General features: G+C 37.0%; 1 protein-coding gene across 1 annotated transcript in view; it reads left to right on the plus strand.

Annotated features, from left to right (window-relative positions):
• Positions 1–11,493: 11,493 nt before the first annotated feature.
• LOC109213295 (trimethylguanosine synthase-like) overlaps positions 11,494–18,314 on the plus strand; it is a 9,853-nt gene continuing 3,032 nt past the window's right edge. The window contains exons 1-3 of the mRNA XM_019377077.1: positions 11,494–11,735; positions 11,855–12,116; positions 18,154–18,289. Coding sequence (XP_019232622.1) covers positions 11,648–11,735; positions 11,855–12,116; positions 18,154–18,289 — 486 coding nt within the window. The 5' untranslated portion in view covers positions 11,494–11,647. The remainder of the gene's footprint in view (positions 11,736–11,854; positions 12,117–18,153; positions 18,290–18,314) is intronic.

The following is an 18,314-nucleotide window of genomic DNA, read 5'->3' on the forward strand; positions in this document are numbered from 1 at the left end:
TATGACAGGAGGCTGCCAGTGCGTGTAATACAATCTCCTCCACGTTGGTTGCCACGTCAAAAATAACAATGTGTAGATGCCATGTCACATGGTAGATTAAAAATAATTAAAATAAAAAAATAAAAAATAAAATTCAAACATTAATTCCCTAATCCCCACCCTCATTGATTTCTCTCTCCCCTCACGTTCTTTCTCCTGCCCATCTTGTTTCTCTCTCTTCGTGTTCTTCCTCCTTTCCCCTTCCAATTTTTCCCTTTATATTGTAGAAATAATATTAAAATATGTAAAGAAAAGAAACCGAGGAAAAATTATTATTTTTTTCTAGATCGAAAAGTGGGAGAAGAAGTTCGGTGGTCCATTTCCATGGTTGAAGGCGTTAGGTGGCGGAGAAGAAGTTCAATGGTCCATTATTCGTTTAGCTCAAAAATTAATACCCGCTGCCCCTTTAGTATATTTTTGACTTGTTCAGGATTCAAGAGTAGTAAAAAATGACACTATAGAAATACAGAGATGTTTAAGGGAACTCTAGAGATTGAGTTTTTTTTTTTGGAAGGGACGAGCGGGGGAGTGGGGAAGAAGAAGAAGTAGCATACAGGGGAAAAAATCGAAAAGGGAAGAGCCGGGGTTGTTTTGGGGGGAGGTGGGTTGGGGCGGGGAAGAAGAAGAAGAAGCATACAGGGGGAAATAATCGAAAAGGGAAGAGGAAAGGGAGGGGTGCGGTGTTTGTTGGGTGGGGTGGGGGTTGGGTGGGGTGGAGTGCGGGGGGGGAGGGGGGGGTAATAGGAAAAAGAAATTAAATGGGGGTGGGTTGCGTGGAAGAACTGAAAGAGACGATATCTCTTTTTTTTCTTTTTTGACTTATTTTATCTTTATCTTTTTAATTTATTTTTTTCATTTTTATTTTAATAATTTTTTTCTTCTTATTTTAATTATTTCTTGTTCAAAATTTTAATATGCACGCTCGTTGTCCGCGTGAATTACACCCACTTTGTCCAGCTCAACCATTTTGTTGCCACATGTGCTTGGTCAACGGTCAGAGGGGCTTAAAATATAGGCTTTGATCAAGTTAAAGTGTCTGAATGAAAACAAGTGAAGTTTGGGGACCGGCATGACAAAGTGTGACAAGTATAGGTGCCATTTAGGTCCAAAATAAGTGATTTTTTGGTCTTTTCTTGTGGTCCAAAATAAGTAATTTTTTCAAATTTCAAGAACGAATTAATTATTTTTTTCCTACATTGTCCTTGGAGTAAATAGTGTTGGAATATGTGTTAGGAGTGTTTATGTGAGATAGTAAAGGTTAATGTGGCCAATTCCATTGCTAATTAATGCTAAAAGGTGGATTTCTTAATCCGTGTGAAAACATCCAAAAAAATCATTTATTTTGGACCGGAGGGAGTACTATTTTCATACATAACAAATTATGATATTAACAGTATATTAATTTTTAATATATAGATAAAAATATATAAAGATACAATTGCTCTTTCAAAATTTTTAATACACCAACATAACTAATCTTAACATTATTAATATACAATATTCAGTACTATTCTTATACATCCTACCAAATAATCCCCAAGGGGCAAAAAAAAAATTTAAAAAAAAAAAACTAACATTCTTTTTCTTTCTTTTAATTAAGTATTTGCAATTTTACGTAGTTAAATAAATACGAATTATGTGATAATAAAAGGATTCAGACTCGAATAAAGATTCATATAGTCCATCATACTAAGTATAATGGAATATTATGTAATTTAATACTATCGTAAATAATTAACTTATGATGGATTATTTGAATATTGAATTTGAACTTAACTCTAGTTGAGTGATTCCGAGTTCCGACCTATTTATATAACTTGATCTAATTAGTCTGAGATTAAGACATATTATTTGATTGAGGTAGATAAATTCAAATTGACACCACTGCATTCATATTGCTACGGTCCAGCAAGACTTTTTTTTTAATTAATTAAGGGAGTATTTGGATAAAGAAGGAAAAAAAAAGCACCACTAGTAGTATACAATAATGTTTTTCTCAACGATGGAGTATTAATCAAAGCATATAGTAAAAAATAAAAATAAAAATTGTCATGGACGTTGTCAGTAGACTTCTAGTTTTTTAACCTTAAATAATATTCCTTCTTAGAAGAAGCTTAATTTAAGCAGTTTATTGTGGAACTACGCATCATATTTAAGAAAAAGAATCTCTTAAAGCTGTTAAAGTTTTACTAAGGCAGAATAGCCTGGGAGACACTTGTACTTGTTCCGGTTTATCATCCCGGTCCTTACAATTTATAAAGTTTCACCTAGGCACTTCAACTTAATCAAAATAAAATTTTTAAACCCTTCTGACCGTTGACCGTTGACCGCGCTTACGTGGCATTGATATGGCTGAGGTGGACAAAATGAGTGATTTACACGCACCTAAGGTGCGTGAGCTGATGATTTTTCTTTATTAAAAAATTAAAATTAATAAATAAATAAATAAAATATGTTCTGCCCCCATCCCACCCACCCACTCACCCCCACCCCTTCATTCTCACCCCTCCCCTCCTCTTCTTCTTCAGCCCTTCGGTCTACCCACCTCCCCCCCCCCCTTCAGCCCTTCGTTTCCCCCCTCCCCCCACCCCCCATTAACATGACACTTCATTTCTCTAAAGTAAAGCTAAAGAGTGAAATTCCATGATCATGGTGTTAATTAACTTTATTTTTCATAGTTTTTAAAAGCCCAATTAACGAAATTCCTTCAGAATTCAACTGAATATTCTGTCTTCTATTGAAACTAGCAGGAGAAGGGTCCAACAATGGATCTTCTAAATTCTGTTTCCTCATTTCTCTGTGACTAACAGAATGGCCACGGGGAGAGAGAGAGAGAGAGAAAACTCAAAGGTCCTATGTCGCCCCCCTCCTCGTACTCATGGTGGAGGAGCCGTCGCAGGCGGGTTATTGTTTTAAGAAGGTTGAGGGGGTGGATTTGAAGAAGGGAATAGGGGTTTTCTTTAATTTTAATTTTTTGCTTTTTTTATTTTATTTTTTGTTTATGAAATTAAAATTTTGTTAAACAATATTATTTTGGTATAGAATCTGATGTGGATGTTGATTTGTCATTCACGTCAAGCAAGTGAGCATCACACGATTTCGGAGGTGTTTAAAAGTCTTGTTTTGATTAAGATGAAGTGTCTGGATGAAACTTTATGGAGTATAGGGACCGGATTACAAATCGGAACAAGTAGAAGTGTCTCCTAAGCTATTCTGCCATTTACTAATATATAGTATATATAAATAAACAAAAAAGAAGAGTACACAAACATTTAAATTAATAGAGTTAAAACAATGTTAATGATTTGCCGGTACACGTAGTTTATGTTGGACCACGTCACATTAATTGTTAAACAATACTTTGGCGTCTTACTTTATTACTAATTCGTTACTTTCAAGATCTTTGAATTTCTAGAACTATGATATGAATAATGCTCCTTTAGCAGGCGTTCGTCATTAATTAGAACAATAATGAAAATGACAAATGGTAATGATAATATTAATAATTCTCTTGTGGCATTAAAAAAATTATAAGAACAATCTATATGACTAATATCTATACGTGTTTTGTGATAACCTCAGCACTTTACCTATCCCCAAACTTTGCATATTGACTCCATATTTTTACCTACTAATCCAATCTTACGTTTTCTTCTCAAACTTCTTTTTGTTTTTTCTATTTTTTCCCCAAAGATGCGAAATTTCCTTTAAAAGAAAAAAGAAAAAAAAAATTGTAGGGTCATTGTCTTAACTCTCTCAACACCCCCAGATCAGCCATGAGCTTGATGTTTTAATGGTAAGTAGTTGGTAGTTCACACTTATGGGACAATTCCACAATATTGAGTAATTAAATTGCTACCTAAAAGTATAGTCTACTAAAATACTCTGTCCGTTCACTTTTAGTTGTTAAGTATTCTAAAAATAAATTTTTATTTTTACTTGTCGCTTTTCGCATATCAAGAGAAAAATAATTTATTTTTTCTGTTTTGCCCTTAGCATTAATTATTCATTCCAAATCATTTTTCAAATCCATTAAGACTATACACCAATTAATATGAGTATCATGATAAATTATGCATTTTGTTTATTATTTCTTAAGGGGTGTGCAAAGTTAATAGTGGACAAGTGAAAGTGAAAGTAGAGAGTAAATATTTGAAGCAAAAAAAGTAATGTAAACCATCCATATTGTAGTAAAAGGTCGTTGTTTGTTTTGTTAGTTTCTATAATAGAATTATTAGTTCCTATTGAATAATGGTAACATCTAAGGGGTCGTTTGGTACGAGGTATAAGTAGATATAGTGTTGGTTATAAATTCAATATCACCTTAATACTTTATTTGGTTAGCAAACCTGGTATAAGTTATCCCGAGATTAAAATTAATACCGGGATAAATTATACCTTGTAGGAGGTGGAAAAAACAATACTAGGATATACTAATCCCAACATAACTAATCACAACATAACTTATCCTAGCATAACTTATCTTGCATAACCCGTATTCAAACCAAACGACCCTTAAAAGATTAACTAGTATGCTTTTGTTCTTTAACCCACTTTCAAACCTACCATTCATGTTCCTCCTCCAAACTTAAACTTTTTTTCTTTCTTCAATCTTGACCATACACGAACAAAGATGAAAGAATTGGATTATATGTTTCAGAGAAAGCCAAAGAAAAGAAGAGCAAAAATGACTGGCTTGAAGTTCACACAATAGAAAAATTCAAGAGAAAAGTGACCATCGAGTTAACAAGGACACAATCACACACACGCTGACTATTGACAAATATTTTTCAAGGTAATTGCCGCAAAAATAATTAATACTAATACTTTCTAACAACAAAAAGATAGTAACTTTTTAATACGCCAACATTATGAATGAAATTAGCACTTGGATATGATGAGCATATGACAAATCCTACATATAGTTCACTTTACAATTAAATCTTAAGTTTTCCTCTTCGATTTGCTATGTTGGAAGAGGGGAAGAAATTTGAAATGAAAACAGAAGAAAAACAGAGAAAAGATCGAAGTAGTGTTACTTCAAGGGTCAGTTTAGTGAGGGTGCTACTACATCTAGTAGTGGAAGAAGAAAATGGAATGAAATAGAGCTTAATTTCTAAGTTTCTATCAAAATTCTGCCAATGAAACAGTAGTTTTCCACGTTTGTTGAGCTTAGAGTGCACCGGCATCAATGGTGTAAACTTCATACTTTGAGATCAATGGTAGTCGAAATAGAAGAAGGAGAAAATGGCCAGATGAACATTCTGGAAGAAAGAGAGATTCTTCTCTATTGAATTGAATTACACGACTAAGTGGAACTCCTCCCACTATATACAAGAGTGTAAAGACAAAGCTAACTAACTAAAACAAACTGACAGCTATCACTACTCCTAACTAACTGTACTTAACCACTAAACTAACTAACTAAATCTAACAAAGCTAATATAGCTGATTATATAAGCTAATGGAAAATAATTAATCTTAATACCCCCTCAAGTTGGAGGTGTTGCAAACACAGCCAACTTGCCCAATGTGGCACTATGTTTGATTCCAGTTAAGGCTTTAGTCAAAATATCTGTCAGTTGACTGTCTGTTCCAATGTGGTGGAGTGAAATTAGTCCTGCTTGTAATTGGTCGCGCACAAAGTGACAGTCCACTTCTATGTGTTTGGTTCTTTCGTGGAAGATTGGATTCTTGGCAATGTGAAGTGCAGATTGACTGTCACAGAACACTGAAATAGGCATTGAAAAAGGGACATCTAGTTCTTCAAACAGCCTGCTCAACCATACCATTTCCCCCACTACTTTCCTCAAAGCCCTGTATTTTGCTTTTGCAGAAGATAGTGATATAATTTCCCGTTTCTTGGACTTCCAACTAACAGGGCTATTACCCAGAAGCACCAAATAACATGTGATGGATCTCCTAAAGTCTGGACAACTTGCCCAATCAGAGTCACAATATGTCTTGACTGCGCAGTGTGTATCCTTAGACATGAAGATTCCCAGAGTGGGATCACTTTTCAGATATCTAAGCAGATGGAAAGCTGCCTTCAAATGAGGTTCCCTGGGCTCTTGTATGAACTGACTTAAGTGTTGGACACTATATGCAATGTCCAGTCTGGTGTTAGTGAGGAAATTTAACTTACCTACCAGTTTCCTGTAGTATGTAGGATCCTGTAGGATGGTACCTTCTTTGGCTTTAAGCTTTATTGTGGGATCTAAGGGGGAAGAACAAGGCTTGTAATCTAGGCAGTTATACTCCTTCAACATGTCCAGCACAAATTTCTTTTGAGAAATTATTACACCATCATCCTTGTACATCACATCCAGCCCTAAAAAGTAGTGTAGTTGCCCCAGGTCTTTGATCTTAAATTGTTCATGTAGGTAGTCTTTCAATTGTGTGATCTCTTTCTGATCAGTTCCAGTAAGTAGTACGTCATCCACATATACTGCAACATATACCAAGGAATTTCCACTTTTCTTATAAAAGAGTGAGTAGTCATTCATGGAGTGTGTGTATCCTTTAGAGCACAAAGCCTCAGTCAGCTTTGCATACCACTGTCGATTGGCTTGCTTTAAACCATAGAGAGACTTGTTTAATTTGCATGCCAGTCCAGGTTTATCCACAACAAGTCCAGGCGGATCTGCATATATACTTCCTCATTAAGGTCTCCAAGGAGGAAGGCATTGTTTACATCTAGCTGAGATATACACCACCCCTCCTTCACTGCTGTGGTTATTAATGCTCTCACTGTTGTCATCTTCACCACTGGGGAGAATGTCTCTATGTAGTCAATTCCTGCCTGTTGTGTGTAGCCATTCACAACCAATCTGGCCTTGAACCTTTCTATACTGCCATCAGCTTTATGATTCACTTTGTAAACCCACTTGCATCCTATTGCTTGCTTCCCTGGTGGCAGGGCTACCAGGTCTCAAGTGTGGTTGGAATATAGAGCCTCAAATTCCTGTGTCATTGCAGCTTGCCATGCAGGATCAATGGCTGCTTCCTCATATGATGATGGTTCCTGTCATGACAAATATTTTCTCACAAGAACTTGACTGTTAGGAGTTAATAGATCAGAGGCAACATGATGGTTCGTAGAAAATAATGCATTAAGGGAGTTAGGATTTGGCTTAAGTTTAGGTAGGGAATGTATATAGTCTTGCAAATGACTAGGTATCTTGTGTGTTCTTGAGGACTGTCTCAGCTGCATGGGTTATGTATGAGGTTGTTCAGTATGGTCTTGTGATGAAAATTGTATTGGAGAATTAGGCACTATGGAGGGTGATGAGGAGTGGTCATGTGTAGGTGACATGAGATTAGTTGTGTTGTCAACATTATTTCTTTGAGAACTCAAGTATTCAGATGTTTGTTGTGTAATGTTTGTACTAACAGAAGGTTCCTCACATAGAAGTTCAATAAAAGGAATTGAATGAGGAACACATTATTGGGAAGATATATTCATATTGATTGCAAATGGAAAGATAGATTCATTGAAAACTACGTCTCTGGAGACAATGATCTTTCTAGTGGCTAGACTTAGGACCTTGTATCCTTTTGTGTTGAAGGGATAGCCAACAAATACATGTGGTGTTGTTGTGGGTTCAAATTTGTCTCTGTGAGGTCTAGGTACAGTGGGATAGCACATGCAGCCAAAACTTTTTAGGTAAAAGTACTTTGGCTTTCTTTTGTACAACAATTCATACGGAGTTTGACCATTAATAGAAGTGGAAGGGAGTCTGTTTATAATGAAGGTTGCACAAAGAATACATTCATCCCAATACCTTAGGGGCAGCTTAGATTGGAAGAGGAGAGCTCTAGCAGTTTCAAGGAGGTACTTGTGCTTTCTTTCCACTACACCATTCTGTTGTGGAGTGTAGCGGCAAGTTCTTTGATGTATGATACCTTTGGATTGAAATAACATGTTTGTTTCTGCATTAGTGAACTCTAGTCCATTGTCTGCTCTCATAGCTTTGACATTCACTCCAAACTGGTTTTCCACCAGACTAATGAATCCCTTAAGTACTTGATGGGCATTACTCTTATGGATAGGAGATGAGTCCAAGTGGACCTACTGAAGTCATCCACAATGGTCATGAAATATTTGTACTTATCATGTGTGGGCACATGATATGGTCCCCATAAGTCAACATGTAGTAGCTCAAAAATCTTATTGGTTGTGTTGGTTCTCTGAGGAAATGGAAGTCTTTCCTGCCTAGCTATTGGGAAAATGGTGCAATTAAAAGGTTGTTTGGAAGAAAAGGTTACAGGAATGGAGGAGATATTTTTCATTTTTATAAAAGGAACATGTCCAAGCCTGTTATGCCACAGAACATCTACACTATCTCCAACACAGATGAGAAAATGCACTAGAAGAATTAGATGATGAATTCACAGAAAGAAATTGTTCTTCAATACCTACACTTGAACTATTTACAATTGAGGATGAAAGAACACACTTATTGACATGAGATGATGTATCTACAAGAGAATGAAGTGGACATTGTGTGTTACAAGTGCAGCGAGTGACAAGGACGGACAAGAAATCAGTGGCATTAGCTCCAGAACTTGCATTGTTGTTCTTCAAACAACTTGGGCATAAGATGTAAAGTCCATCTTTGACTCTACCAATCACCAGAGGCCTCTTCATTGAAGGGGCCTGCAGTATACAACAATGCTTAATGAGGGCAACAAGGCAACTAAGGTGAGAGGTTAAAGAGCGAACAGAAATTAGGTTGTATCTAAAAGAAGGAACAAGCATTACCCTATTCAGAGTGATCTTAGGAGTAAGTACAACATTACCAATCTCAGTCACCTTCACTTTGTAACCATTTGGGAGAATGACAAGTATAGGATAAGGTAGAGTTACTATATTAGTTGAAAAGGATCTATTAAAAGTCATATTATTTGATGCCCCTGAATCTATAATCCATGAGTCAGCCTTGTTTTTGAAACATTCACATGAGAGTTTCCCAAAATCAATAGAGGAGGTGCAGACTATGATACCTGCAAAGTTTACTGATGAAGTGTTAGCATTGTCTGAGCTGTCTCTTTCTCCTCCTGATTGGAATTGCTGCAGCAGATTCACAAGTTGACTGTATTCTTCCTTTGTGAGACTCACATTTTGAGTATTGCAGTTCTCATCACCAGTATGCTGAGTATCTGTAGCTGTTACATGTGCATTAGCCATTCCTCTATTTCCCCTATTGAACCTGGTACTTTGGTTCACACCGGAATTATTCCCATAGTTATGGTTTTGTCTTAGGTTTTGATTGAAACTGGAAGCTTGATTGTGGCCTAGATTAGGATTCTGATTTTGATTGAAGCCTTGAGGATAACCATGAAGTTTATAGCACTCCTCTTTTGTGTGTCCTGCCTTTTGTAGTAACCACAGAAGGGTCTGTTTCTATAGTTGTGAGAGTTATTAGGAGAGTAATTTGTCTTAAACGATGTTGTTTTGCTTGTGATGTTTAAGGCCGATGGCTCAAGAGCTAAGTGGTTACGAGGCTTAATTTTTCTCTGTCTTTCCTCTTGGATCAGCAGTGAGAAAGCTTGTGCAATTGTAGGAAGAGGATTCATCATAAGGATACTGCCTCAGACCACAGTGTAGGTCTCATTTAGTCCCATAAGGAACTGTATTAGCCTTCTGTCCTGTTCTGCTTTGTACATACCTTCCCTTGCTCCACATGTGCAATTACAGGTGCAATAAGACCTAGCAATCAGAGTATTAAGTTCTTCCCATAGCTTTTTCATTTTTGTATAGTAGCCAGTGATGTCCAGAGCTCCTTGGAACAAATCATTAATCTCCTTTTGAATCCGGTAAGATTTTGTTCCATTTGTTTGATCATATCGATCTTCAAGTTCTTTCTACAGCTCGATTGCATCTGTCACATATTCAACACTATCTGCAATTTCCTTTGCCAAGGAATTCAAAATCCATGAACTCACCATATCATCACATCTCTCCCACAATCGATAGCTTGAGGAGTCTGGATCCGGCCTCTTACAGTCCCCATTGATGAAGCCTAGTTTATTTTTCACTGATAGGGCTATCATCACACCTCTTCTCCATGAGCGATAACCAAATCCATCAAATGGAACAGGAACTAGTGCTATTCCCGGATTATCGGAAGGATGCATGTAAAAAGGACTGCTAGTGTCAACAATTGGCTGATTAGGAGATTCAGCCATGGTCGACGTAGATTGTTCATCATTTCTGATAGCAGCTATCTCTTACAAGGTGTGAAATTCAGCTAACTAACCAACAGAAAATTTCTAACTATAGATCTAGAATTCTGACAGAGAATTTTAAGAGGTATGAGTTGAAATTGATGAGAACAAAAATTGCATGTATGATCAAAACAAAAATCGAGGATGATCAATCTAGATTTAACAGATCTGGGGGAATGAATCGGAACTTCTGACCTTGCTCTGATACCATATCAAAATTCTGCCAATGAAACAGTAGTTTTCCACATTTGCTGAGCTTAGAGTGCACCAACATCAATGGCGGAAGCTTCATACTTTGAGATCAATGGTAGTCGAAATAGAAGAAGGAGAAAATGGCCAGATGAACATTCTGGAAGAAAGAGAGATTCTTCTCTATTGAATTGAATTACACGACTAAGTGGAACTCCTCCCACTATATACAAGAGTGTAAAGACAAAGCTAACTAACTAAAACAAACTGACAGCTGTCACTACTCCTAACTAACTGTACTTAACCACTAAACTAACTAACGAACTCTAACAAAGCTAATATAGCTGATTATGTAAGCTAATGGAAAATAATTAATTTTAACAGTTTCTATAGATCATATTGACGTTGAAATTACCAATTTTGTTCGAAGAAAATTATTCTCTATTTCGAGATAAAACTTAAACCTCCAATTTAAAGTTATTACCAAAACTTTCGAGAAGATAACAAAAATGATCATCAATATTTTGGGTTGATTTAAAATAGTTCATAAAAACATACATTCCTGAGCAATATTGGATTTTAAAATTTGATACAAAAAAATACTTTTGATATTCGTAAATAATTAACAAATATTGAATGCTAAAAAAGGTTTTAACCAATAAAAAGTCCTGTTAAATTTCCGAAATTAGAACACTAAAAAAGTGCCACAGATACTAAAAATAAAATAAAAAATATATAATTACACCTAAAAGAACTGCACATGACACTAAAAATAGACCAAAAACTATAAAAACTGCACCTCCAAATATGAGTTTCGATTTTTTTTTTGATTGTATAGTTTTCATTAAATCTAACGATCAGAATTTGTTAATATTTGACTGAAACTAAAAAGGCGCACTTTTGATAAACTTAAAAACTTAGAACTGCTTAATAATATACTTAAGGGACTATATTAAACCTACTCCCAAACATAAGGGTCCATTTGTACCATTTTGACCAAAACTTTCATTACAACAGTCGAGCACTATACTTCCTTTTTGCTTGTTTCTTTTCCTTTTCCCCACTTCTCCATTGGAGAACCCCCACCCTGCGTCATCTCGTTTCGAAAGCTTTGAAATCTCAATATTTTCCATTGAAAAAACATTTACAGTCTCTGTGTGTGTGTGTGTGAATTAAAAGAAGCACCAAAATGAATAGTGTGATTACAGAAGTTGTAGCGCTACTTAACCGCCGTTGCTCTGCTGGAAAACGCAAACCCAAGTTTTTCAAGAGAAGAGGTAACCCCATTTGGCAAGTAGAATCAACAATTACATTGCTAATTTTTATCCTCTCATAATCTGGAAACCAACTTCTTTTACCGTTCTCCAATATCCTGAGAACTTTTTTCTTTTCTCAGTTAAGTTAAAAACAAAACGGAGAAGTAAAAATGCAGTAGGTGTTAAAGCAGAACAAGGATTAAGTCCACTGGTAAAGAAGTATTGGGTCCAAAGATATGATCTTTTCTCTAGATATGACGAAGGAATTAAGATGGATGAAGAGGGCTGGTTTTCAGTTACGCCGGAGCAGATTGCCGTCAGGCATGCCGCTCGCTGTGGCGGCGGTGTCGTCATTGATGCTTTCACTGGTGTTGGTGGAAATGCTATCCAATTTGCAACTATGTATGTAGTGTAGCGTTTATTGCTGAGTCCTTTTGTTTTCAATTATTTTTTGGGGTCTTCTTTTAGTCTGCCTCTAATACAAAGAGCATAAAAGATGGAAATGAACCCATTAATTAATTCCTCTACTGCCATTCTCTATTTCTCTGTGCGTTGTTCAAGTGAAAATTGTAGACTTTGCTCAATTCAATCAGATTGAGATGAGATCACGGTTGCCATTGTAGAAAGAAGAGGAAAGAAGGAGAAAGCAAGAAAAATATTTTCTGTTAAAATGACAACTGTCATTACAAGTAGTGGGACAACTATATTTATACAACTAATACCCAACTAACTACACTCACAACCAATTTACTAACTATGGTTCTAACTAATTTAAGTTAACTATACAATGGTTAACTATTATTATCTATACTACTATTATCTATACTACTATTAGTATCCTTTACCCCCCCTCAAGCTAGAAGGTATGAAGACATCCTTCATTCCTAGCTTGGAAAGCAAGTAGTGATGTTGCAGTGAAGTCAAGCCTTTTGTCAAGATATCAGCCCGCTGTTCTGTAGTAGACACATAAACTGGATGAATCAAACCAAGTTGAATCTTCTCGCGAATAAAATGACAATCAATGTCTATGTGCTTAGTACGTTCGTGAAACACTGGATTAGCAGCAATCTGGATAGCAGATTTGCTGTCACAATGAACTGGAACAGGCAACTGAACCTCCACACCTAACTCTTTGAACAAACCAACAAGCCACACGATCTCCGCAACCACAGAAGCTAGATTCCTGTACTCTGCCTCAGCTGAACTCCTGGAGATGGTGGTTTGTTTCTTAGATTTCCAAGAAATCAAAGAGTCCCCTAACTTCACCATATAACCTGTAACAAACCTTCTAGTGGAAGGGCAGGATGCCCAATCAGCATCACAATAGGCTTGTAAGTGAAGGGAAGCAGCAGATGACATAAGAATTCCCATTCCAGGACTTTGCTTGATGTATTTGACAAGTCTGATAGCAGCCTCCATGTGAGAAGTCTTAGGAGAATGCATAAATTGGCTAAGAGTTTGGACAGCATAGGAAATGTCTGGGCGAGTGACTGTCAAATAAAGTAGCCTCCAATCAGTCGTTGATAACTACCAGGATCAGTAAGTGGTGGATCATTCTCCAAGCCTAGATGTGCATCAAATTCAGCAGTTGTTAACTTCTGATCGAGTTCAACTAGTGCAGCCACAGGTTTAGCACCTGCTAAACCCATATTAGAAGTAAGTTCCAACGCATACTTGCGTTGATGCATCAAAATCCCATGTTGACTTCTGGCAAACTCAATGCCCAAAAAGAATCGAAGCTCACCCAAATCTTTAATCTTAAAATTCTTCTGTAATACATCCTTAGTATCCTGAATGAGTGTGGTATCATCTCCAGTGATCAAGAGATCATCCACGTAAACCAAGACAATGGCAGTTTTCCCAGTGAAGCATTTTGTAAATAAAGAGTAGTTGAGGTGGCTTTGAGTGAAACCTGAGGCAAGTAGAGCAGAAGTCAATTTGATGTTCCATTGCCTGGAGGCTTGCTTGAGTCCATAGAGGGACTTAAGCAACCTGCAGGCCTGCTGTTTACCTGCAGCAACAGAAAAACCTTGAGGCATAGTCATATACACTTCATCATTAAGATCCCCTTGCAGAAATGCATTGTAGACGTCCATTTGATGTATGGCCCAGTTCTTAGATGCAGCAACTGAAATAACTGATCGAACAGTCACCATTTTCACTACAGGAGAAAAGGTTTCCTGATAATCCAGCCCCTCCTTTTGGCTATAGCCTTTTGCCACAAGCCTTGCTTTGAACCTCTTGACCTCACCTGTAGCTTTATACTTTATTTTGTATACCCATCGACAACCAATAGCCCTTTTACCAGGCGGCAATGACACCACTTCCCAAGTCTTGTTATCTTCTAAGGCTTGTATTTCAGCTTTCATAGCATCAATCCATCTAGGGTCCTTAGCTGCTTCTGCATAAGGCTTAGGTTCAGTCTCTAATGAGAATTTAGAGATAAAACTCTGGTATTGGGCAGATAAAGCACTGTAGGCCCTGCAATAGGATACAAACACTTGGTAGAAGACGGAGGCCCTTTCCCTGGGACTACATAGTCCTTAAGCCATATTGGTGGCTTAGTAGTCCTCTTTGGCCTGTTAGTAGGGTTGACAACAGGAGGAGGAAAAACTTCAGAAATTGGTGAAGCAGTCTGAGGATCAATATCATGATTTACAGGGGAGAGAGGCATCTCTGTAGACAAAGGCATCTCTGTAGGCAAAGGCTCCATTTGAGAGAAGGTTGTATCATCTGCAGCTGTGGGTTGAGACATATGTTGTGATGGAATGGAAACACAAGGTACTGAGTCATCAATAGAGGGCATATGTGACACAATAGGAGAAATTGGGGATGGGGAGGTTTGTGAGGATTGAAAAGGAAAAATGGATTTAAAAAAGACCACATCTCTGCTAGTAAAGAAAGTATTATTCTCCAGATCATACAACCTGTACCCCTTTTGATGAACTCCATATCCCATCATTACTGCTTTGATTGCTCTTGCACCAAACTTGTCTTGCTTTGGAAGTCTGGTAGCATAACATAGACAGCCAATAATCCTCATATGATCTAAAGTTGGTGCTGTATGATAAAGCATCTCATAAGGAGACTTGTTATGCAACACAGTAGAGGGTATTCTATTGATGATGTAAACTGCAACTTCTACACATATACCCCAGAATTTAGAAGGTAAACCTCCTTGAAACTTGATAGCTCGTGCAGTTTCTAATATGTGCCTATGCCTCCTCTCCACTACTCCATTCTGCTGAGGAGTGTAGGGGCAGGAGCTCTGATGTAGAATACCATATGATGAAAAAAGAGTGCTACAATTGTGATTAAAGAATTCTGATCCATTATCTGATCTCAGAACCTTAATCCTCTTATCAAACTGATTGTGTATCATTGTAATGAAGTTTTGTAGTAGCAGAATAACATCAAACTTGACCCTCATCAGGAAGATCCAAGTCCATCTAGTATGATCATCTACAAGAGTAAGAAAATATTGCATTCCATCATATGTAACAGATTTGTAAGGACCCCACACATCCATGTGTATCAACTAAAAAACATCCTCAGCTCTGCTATGACTTATGGGGAAAGAAATCCTAGTTTGTCTTGCTAATGGACATACATCACAATGATTTATAGCAAAACTATCTTTACTAAAAGTAGAGACTTTTATCAATACTGAGAGAGGAACATGTCCCATCTTCTTGTGCCAAACATCTGCACTTATTTTCTGTTGAACAGCTAGAGACTTCTGTTGAACAGCTAGAGACTTCCTAACATTTGCATTACTCCTTATCCTTTGTGAATACATCACATACAGTCCATCCTGCTCCTTACCAGTCTCCTTCACCTTTCCAGTATAGAGATCCTGAAATAGACAAAAATCAGGAAAGAACATAGCACAACAATTCAGTTCCTTTGTCAGCCTAGACACAGACAAAAGATTGAACTTGAATGTTGGCACACATAGGACATTCTGGATAATGTCACCTCCAGTTAGTTGGCAATTTCCAATCTGTGAAATTTGTGCAGAATCTCCTGTAGGCAATTGTACTTTCCCTGCATCATCAGCTGGCATAGCAGTATTAGATTGTAACAAACCTTCATCACTAATCATGTGGTTGGTGGCACCTGTGTCTATGATCCATTTAAAAACAACATCATCTGATTGACAAGTTACATTACCTGCCCCTGCCATATGAGCACTTGGTTCAATAATGTTGGACTTGTTTAACATGCGCAAAATTTGATTGTATTGATCCTGAGTGAATACAGGTGGTGTAAAATGTGAAGCTGCAGTCTGTTGCTGTTGTTGTTGTTGGCCAAATGCAAATGTCTGTTGATTGCTAGCCACCTGTTGTTGACCATATACATCAGTACTATATTGGTTCCCAGTCACATTGTTAGCCCGTCTCTTTGGCTTAAAATCTGGTGGAAAACCATTAAGTTTGTAACAGTTCTCCTTGAGATGTCCCTTCTTTTGGCAGTAATCACACTTCATCAACTTGAAACATTCAGCTTTGGTATGCCCTTTCATGTTACAGAAATCACATTGTGAATTATACTTCTTTTGATATTGCTGCCCTGTACCCTTACTACCATAAAGAGCAGTTGGTTCAATCCTCTCTGTCATTGCACAGTGTCCTCCGGTTAGCATTTTCTGACTTTCATCTTGTATTACCATTGCATAAGCCTGATTTACGTTGGGTTCAGTATTCATCATCAAAATATGAGATCTAGCCTGACTGTATCCATCATTCAGTCCCATTAAGAATTGAAATAACTTTTGGCGCTCCAAGTACACAGTGTGTTCCCTAGATTGTTCACTCTCATAACAAGGATGAGGCACTATAGAATCATGCTCATCCCAAAGGTCTTTCAACTTAGAGTAATATACGGAAACAGAGGAAATTCCTTGTGTTATAGTAGCAATTGCTTTATGTAAATGATATGCTCGAGAAGTGTTTACCTTATCGAATCTCTCCTTGAGATCCTTCCAAACCAGGAAAGAATCAGAACGAAACAGAATTCCACTGAGTAAGTCTGCATTCACATTGCTCATTAACCATGAAACCACAATTGCATTACACCGTTCCCACTGTTTTTGCAATTTACCTTCAAAATCCTTCTTCACAACAGATCCATCCACAAAACCTAGTTTATTTCTTCCTAAAAGTACAACTTTCATCGCACGACTCCACAGTGTGTAATTTTCCATTCCAATCAGTTGGATTCCTACAGAGAGAGAACCTGGTGCATCTGAAGGATGCAAATAGAGTGGATGTGTATAATCAAGAGTTTGAGCCATAAAAATCAATCCATTAGCTGTTCCGTTCGGAGTACTGCTAGTTGATTCATCAATCGCCATTTGAACAAAAAACTTAGGGTTTACAAATGATTTTCTACAATCGACGAAATTTGAACATGCATGGACTGAAATTCCTCGATCTTCACTGCAAATCTCGTGATAGATCCCTCAATTCAGTCACTAGGAGCTCTGATACCATGTAAACTTTGCTCAATTCAATCAGATTGAGATGAGATCACGGTTGCCATTGTAGAAGAAGAGGAAGGAAGGAGAAAGCAATGGAACAGAAGAAAAATATTTTCTGTTAAAATGACAACTGTCATTACAAGTAGCGGGACAACTAATACCCAACTAACTACACTCACAACCAATTTACTAACTATGGTTCTAACTAACTTAAGTTAACTATACAATGGTTAACTATTATTATCTATACTACTATTAGTATCCTTTACAGAAATTCACCTAGTATACACAAAAATGAGAATTATTCCTTACTTGTTTTGTATAAAAGAGTTCATTAAATCTTAGTCAATCTCGTAGACCTGTATTTCTGTGAGATTATAGGTTTAGAAGTTGAAATGTTCTGTTGGTTGAATTGCTTGTCTGGTCTCAAAGAAGCAGTAAAATCAGATAGAAATTCTACAAGAGTTGGGAATGCTATAATTTTCAGTGTATGTACCAGTTGTGTTGTCTTTGCAATGTTCAGTACCTAGGTCGATTTGTGATGTCAATTTTGGGTGATATTTACTCAAAGTTGACAATAGGGGTTATGTATTTATCATTTTCTATTTCCGTACTCTTTGTAATAACTTATGGTACTTTGTTCGTTATATATATATATAAACTAGCCCTAGGCTCATCGCCTAGTGGATTTACCAAAAAAACAAAAAGCAATTGTTTTTTGAGAAATTGCATTCACTTCAATGTTAACTCAAAAAGACTATTGCTTCTTTCTGAGATGCAATTTTTTTATGGTGATTGGTCATAAAATCTCGTGCACTTGCTCTATATGAGCTACCTGCATCAGATGAGCCTTGAGAAATATCTTCTTGAAGCTATTGATAAGAGAATGGTAGTTTAATGATTTTTATGGTTCTTAGACTCATAACATATCTTTATCTCCCATGATCTCATACACAGGTGTCATCATGTCATTGCAATTGATATTGATCCCAGAAAAGTCGCATTGGCTTTTGAAAATGCAAAGGTATACGGTGTTGAAGAGCATATTGATTTCATTGTGGGAGACTTTTTCCAACTGGCCCCATCCTTGAAGGTGCATCCTCTTCCTCCCCCCCCCC

Source organism: Nicotiana attenuata, unplaced genomic scaffold (genome assembly GCF_001879085.1).
Source record: "Nicotiana attenuata strain UT unplaced genomic scaffold, NIATTr2, whole genome shotgun sequence".
Classification (NCBI taxonomy): Eukaryota; Viridiplantae; Streptophyta; class Magnoliopsida; order Solanales; family Solanaceae; genus Nicotiana; species Nicotiana attenuata.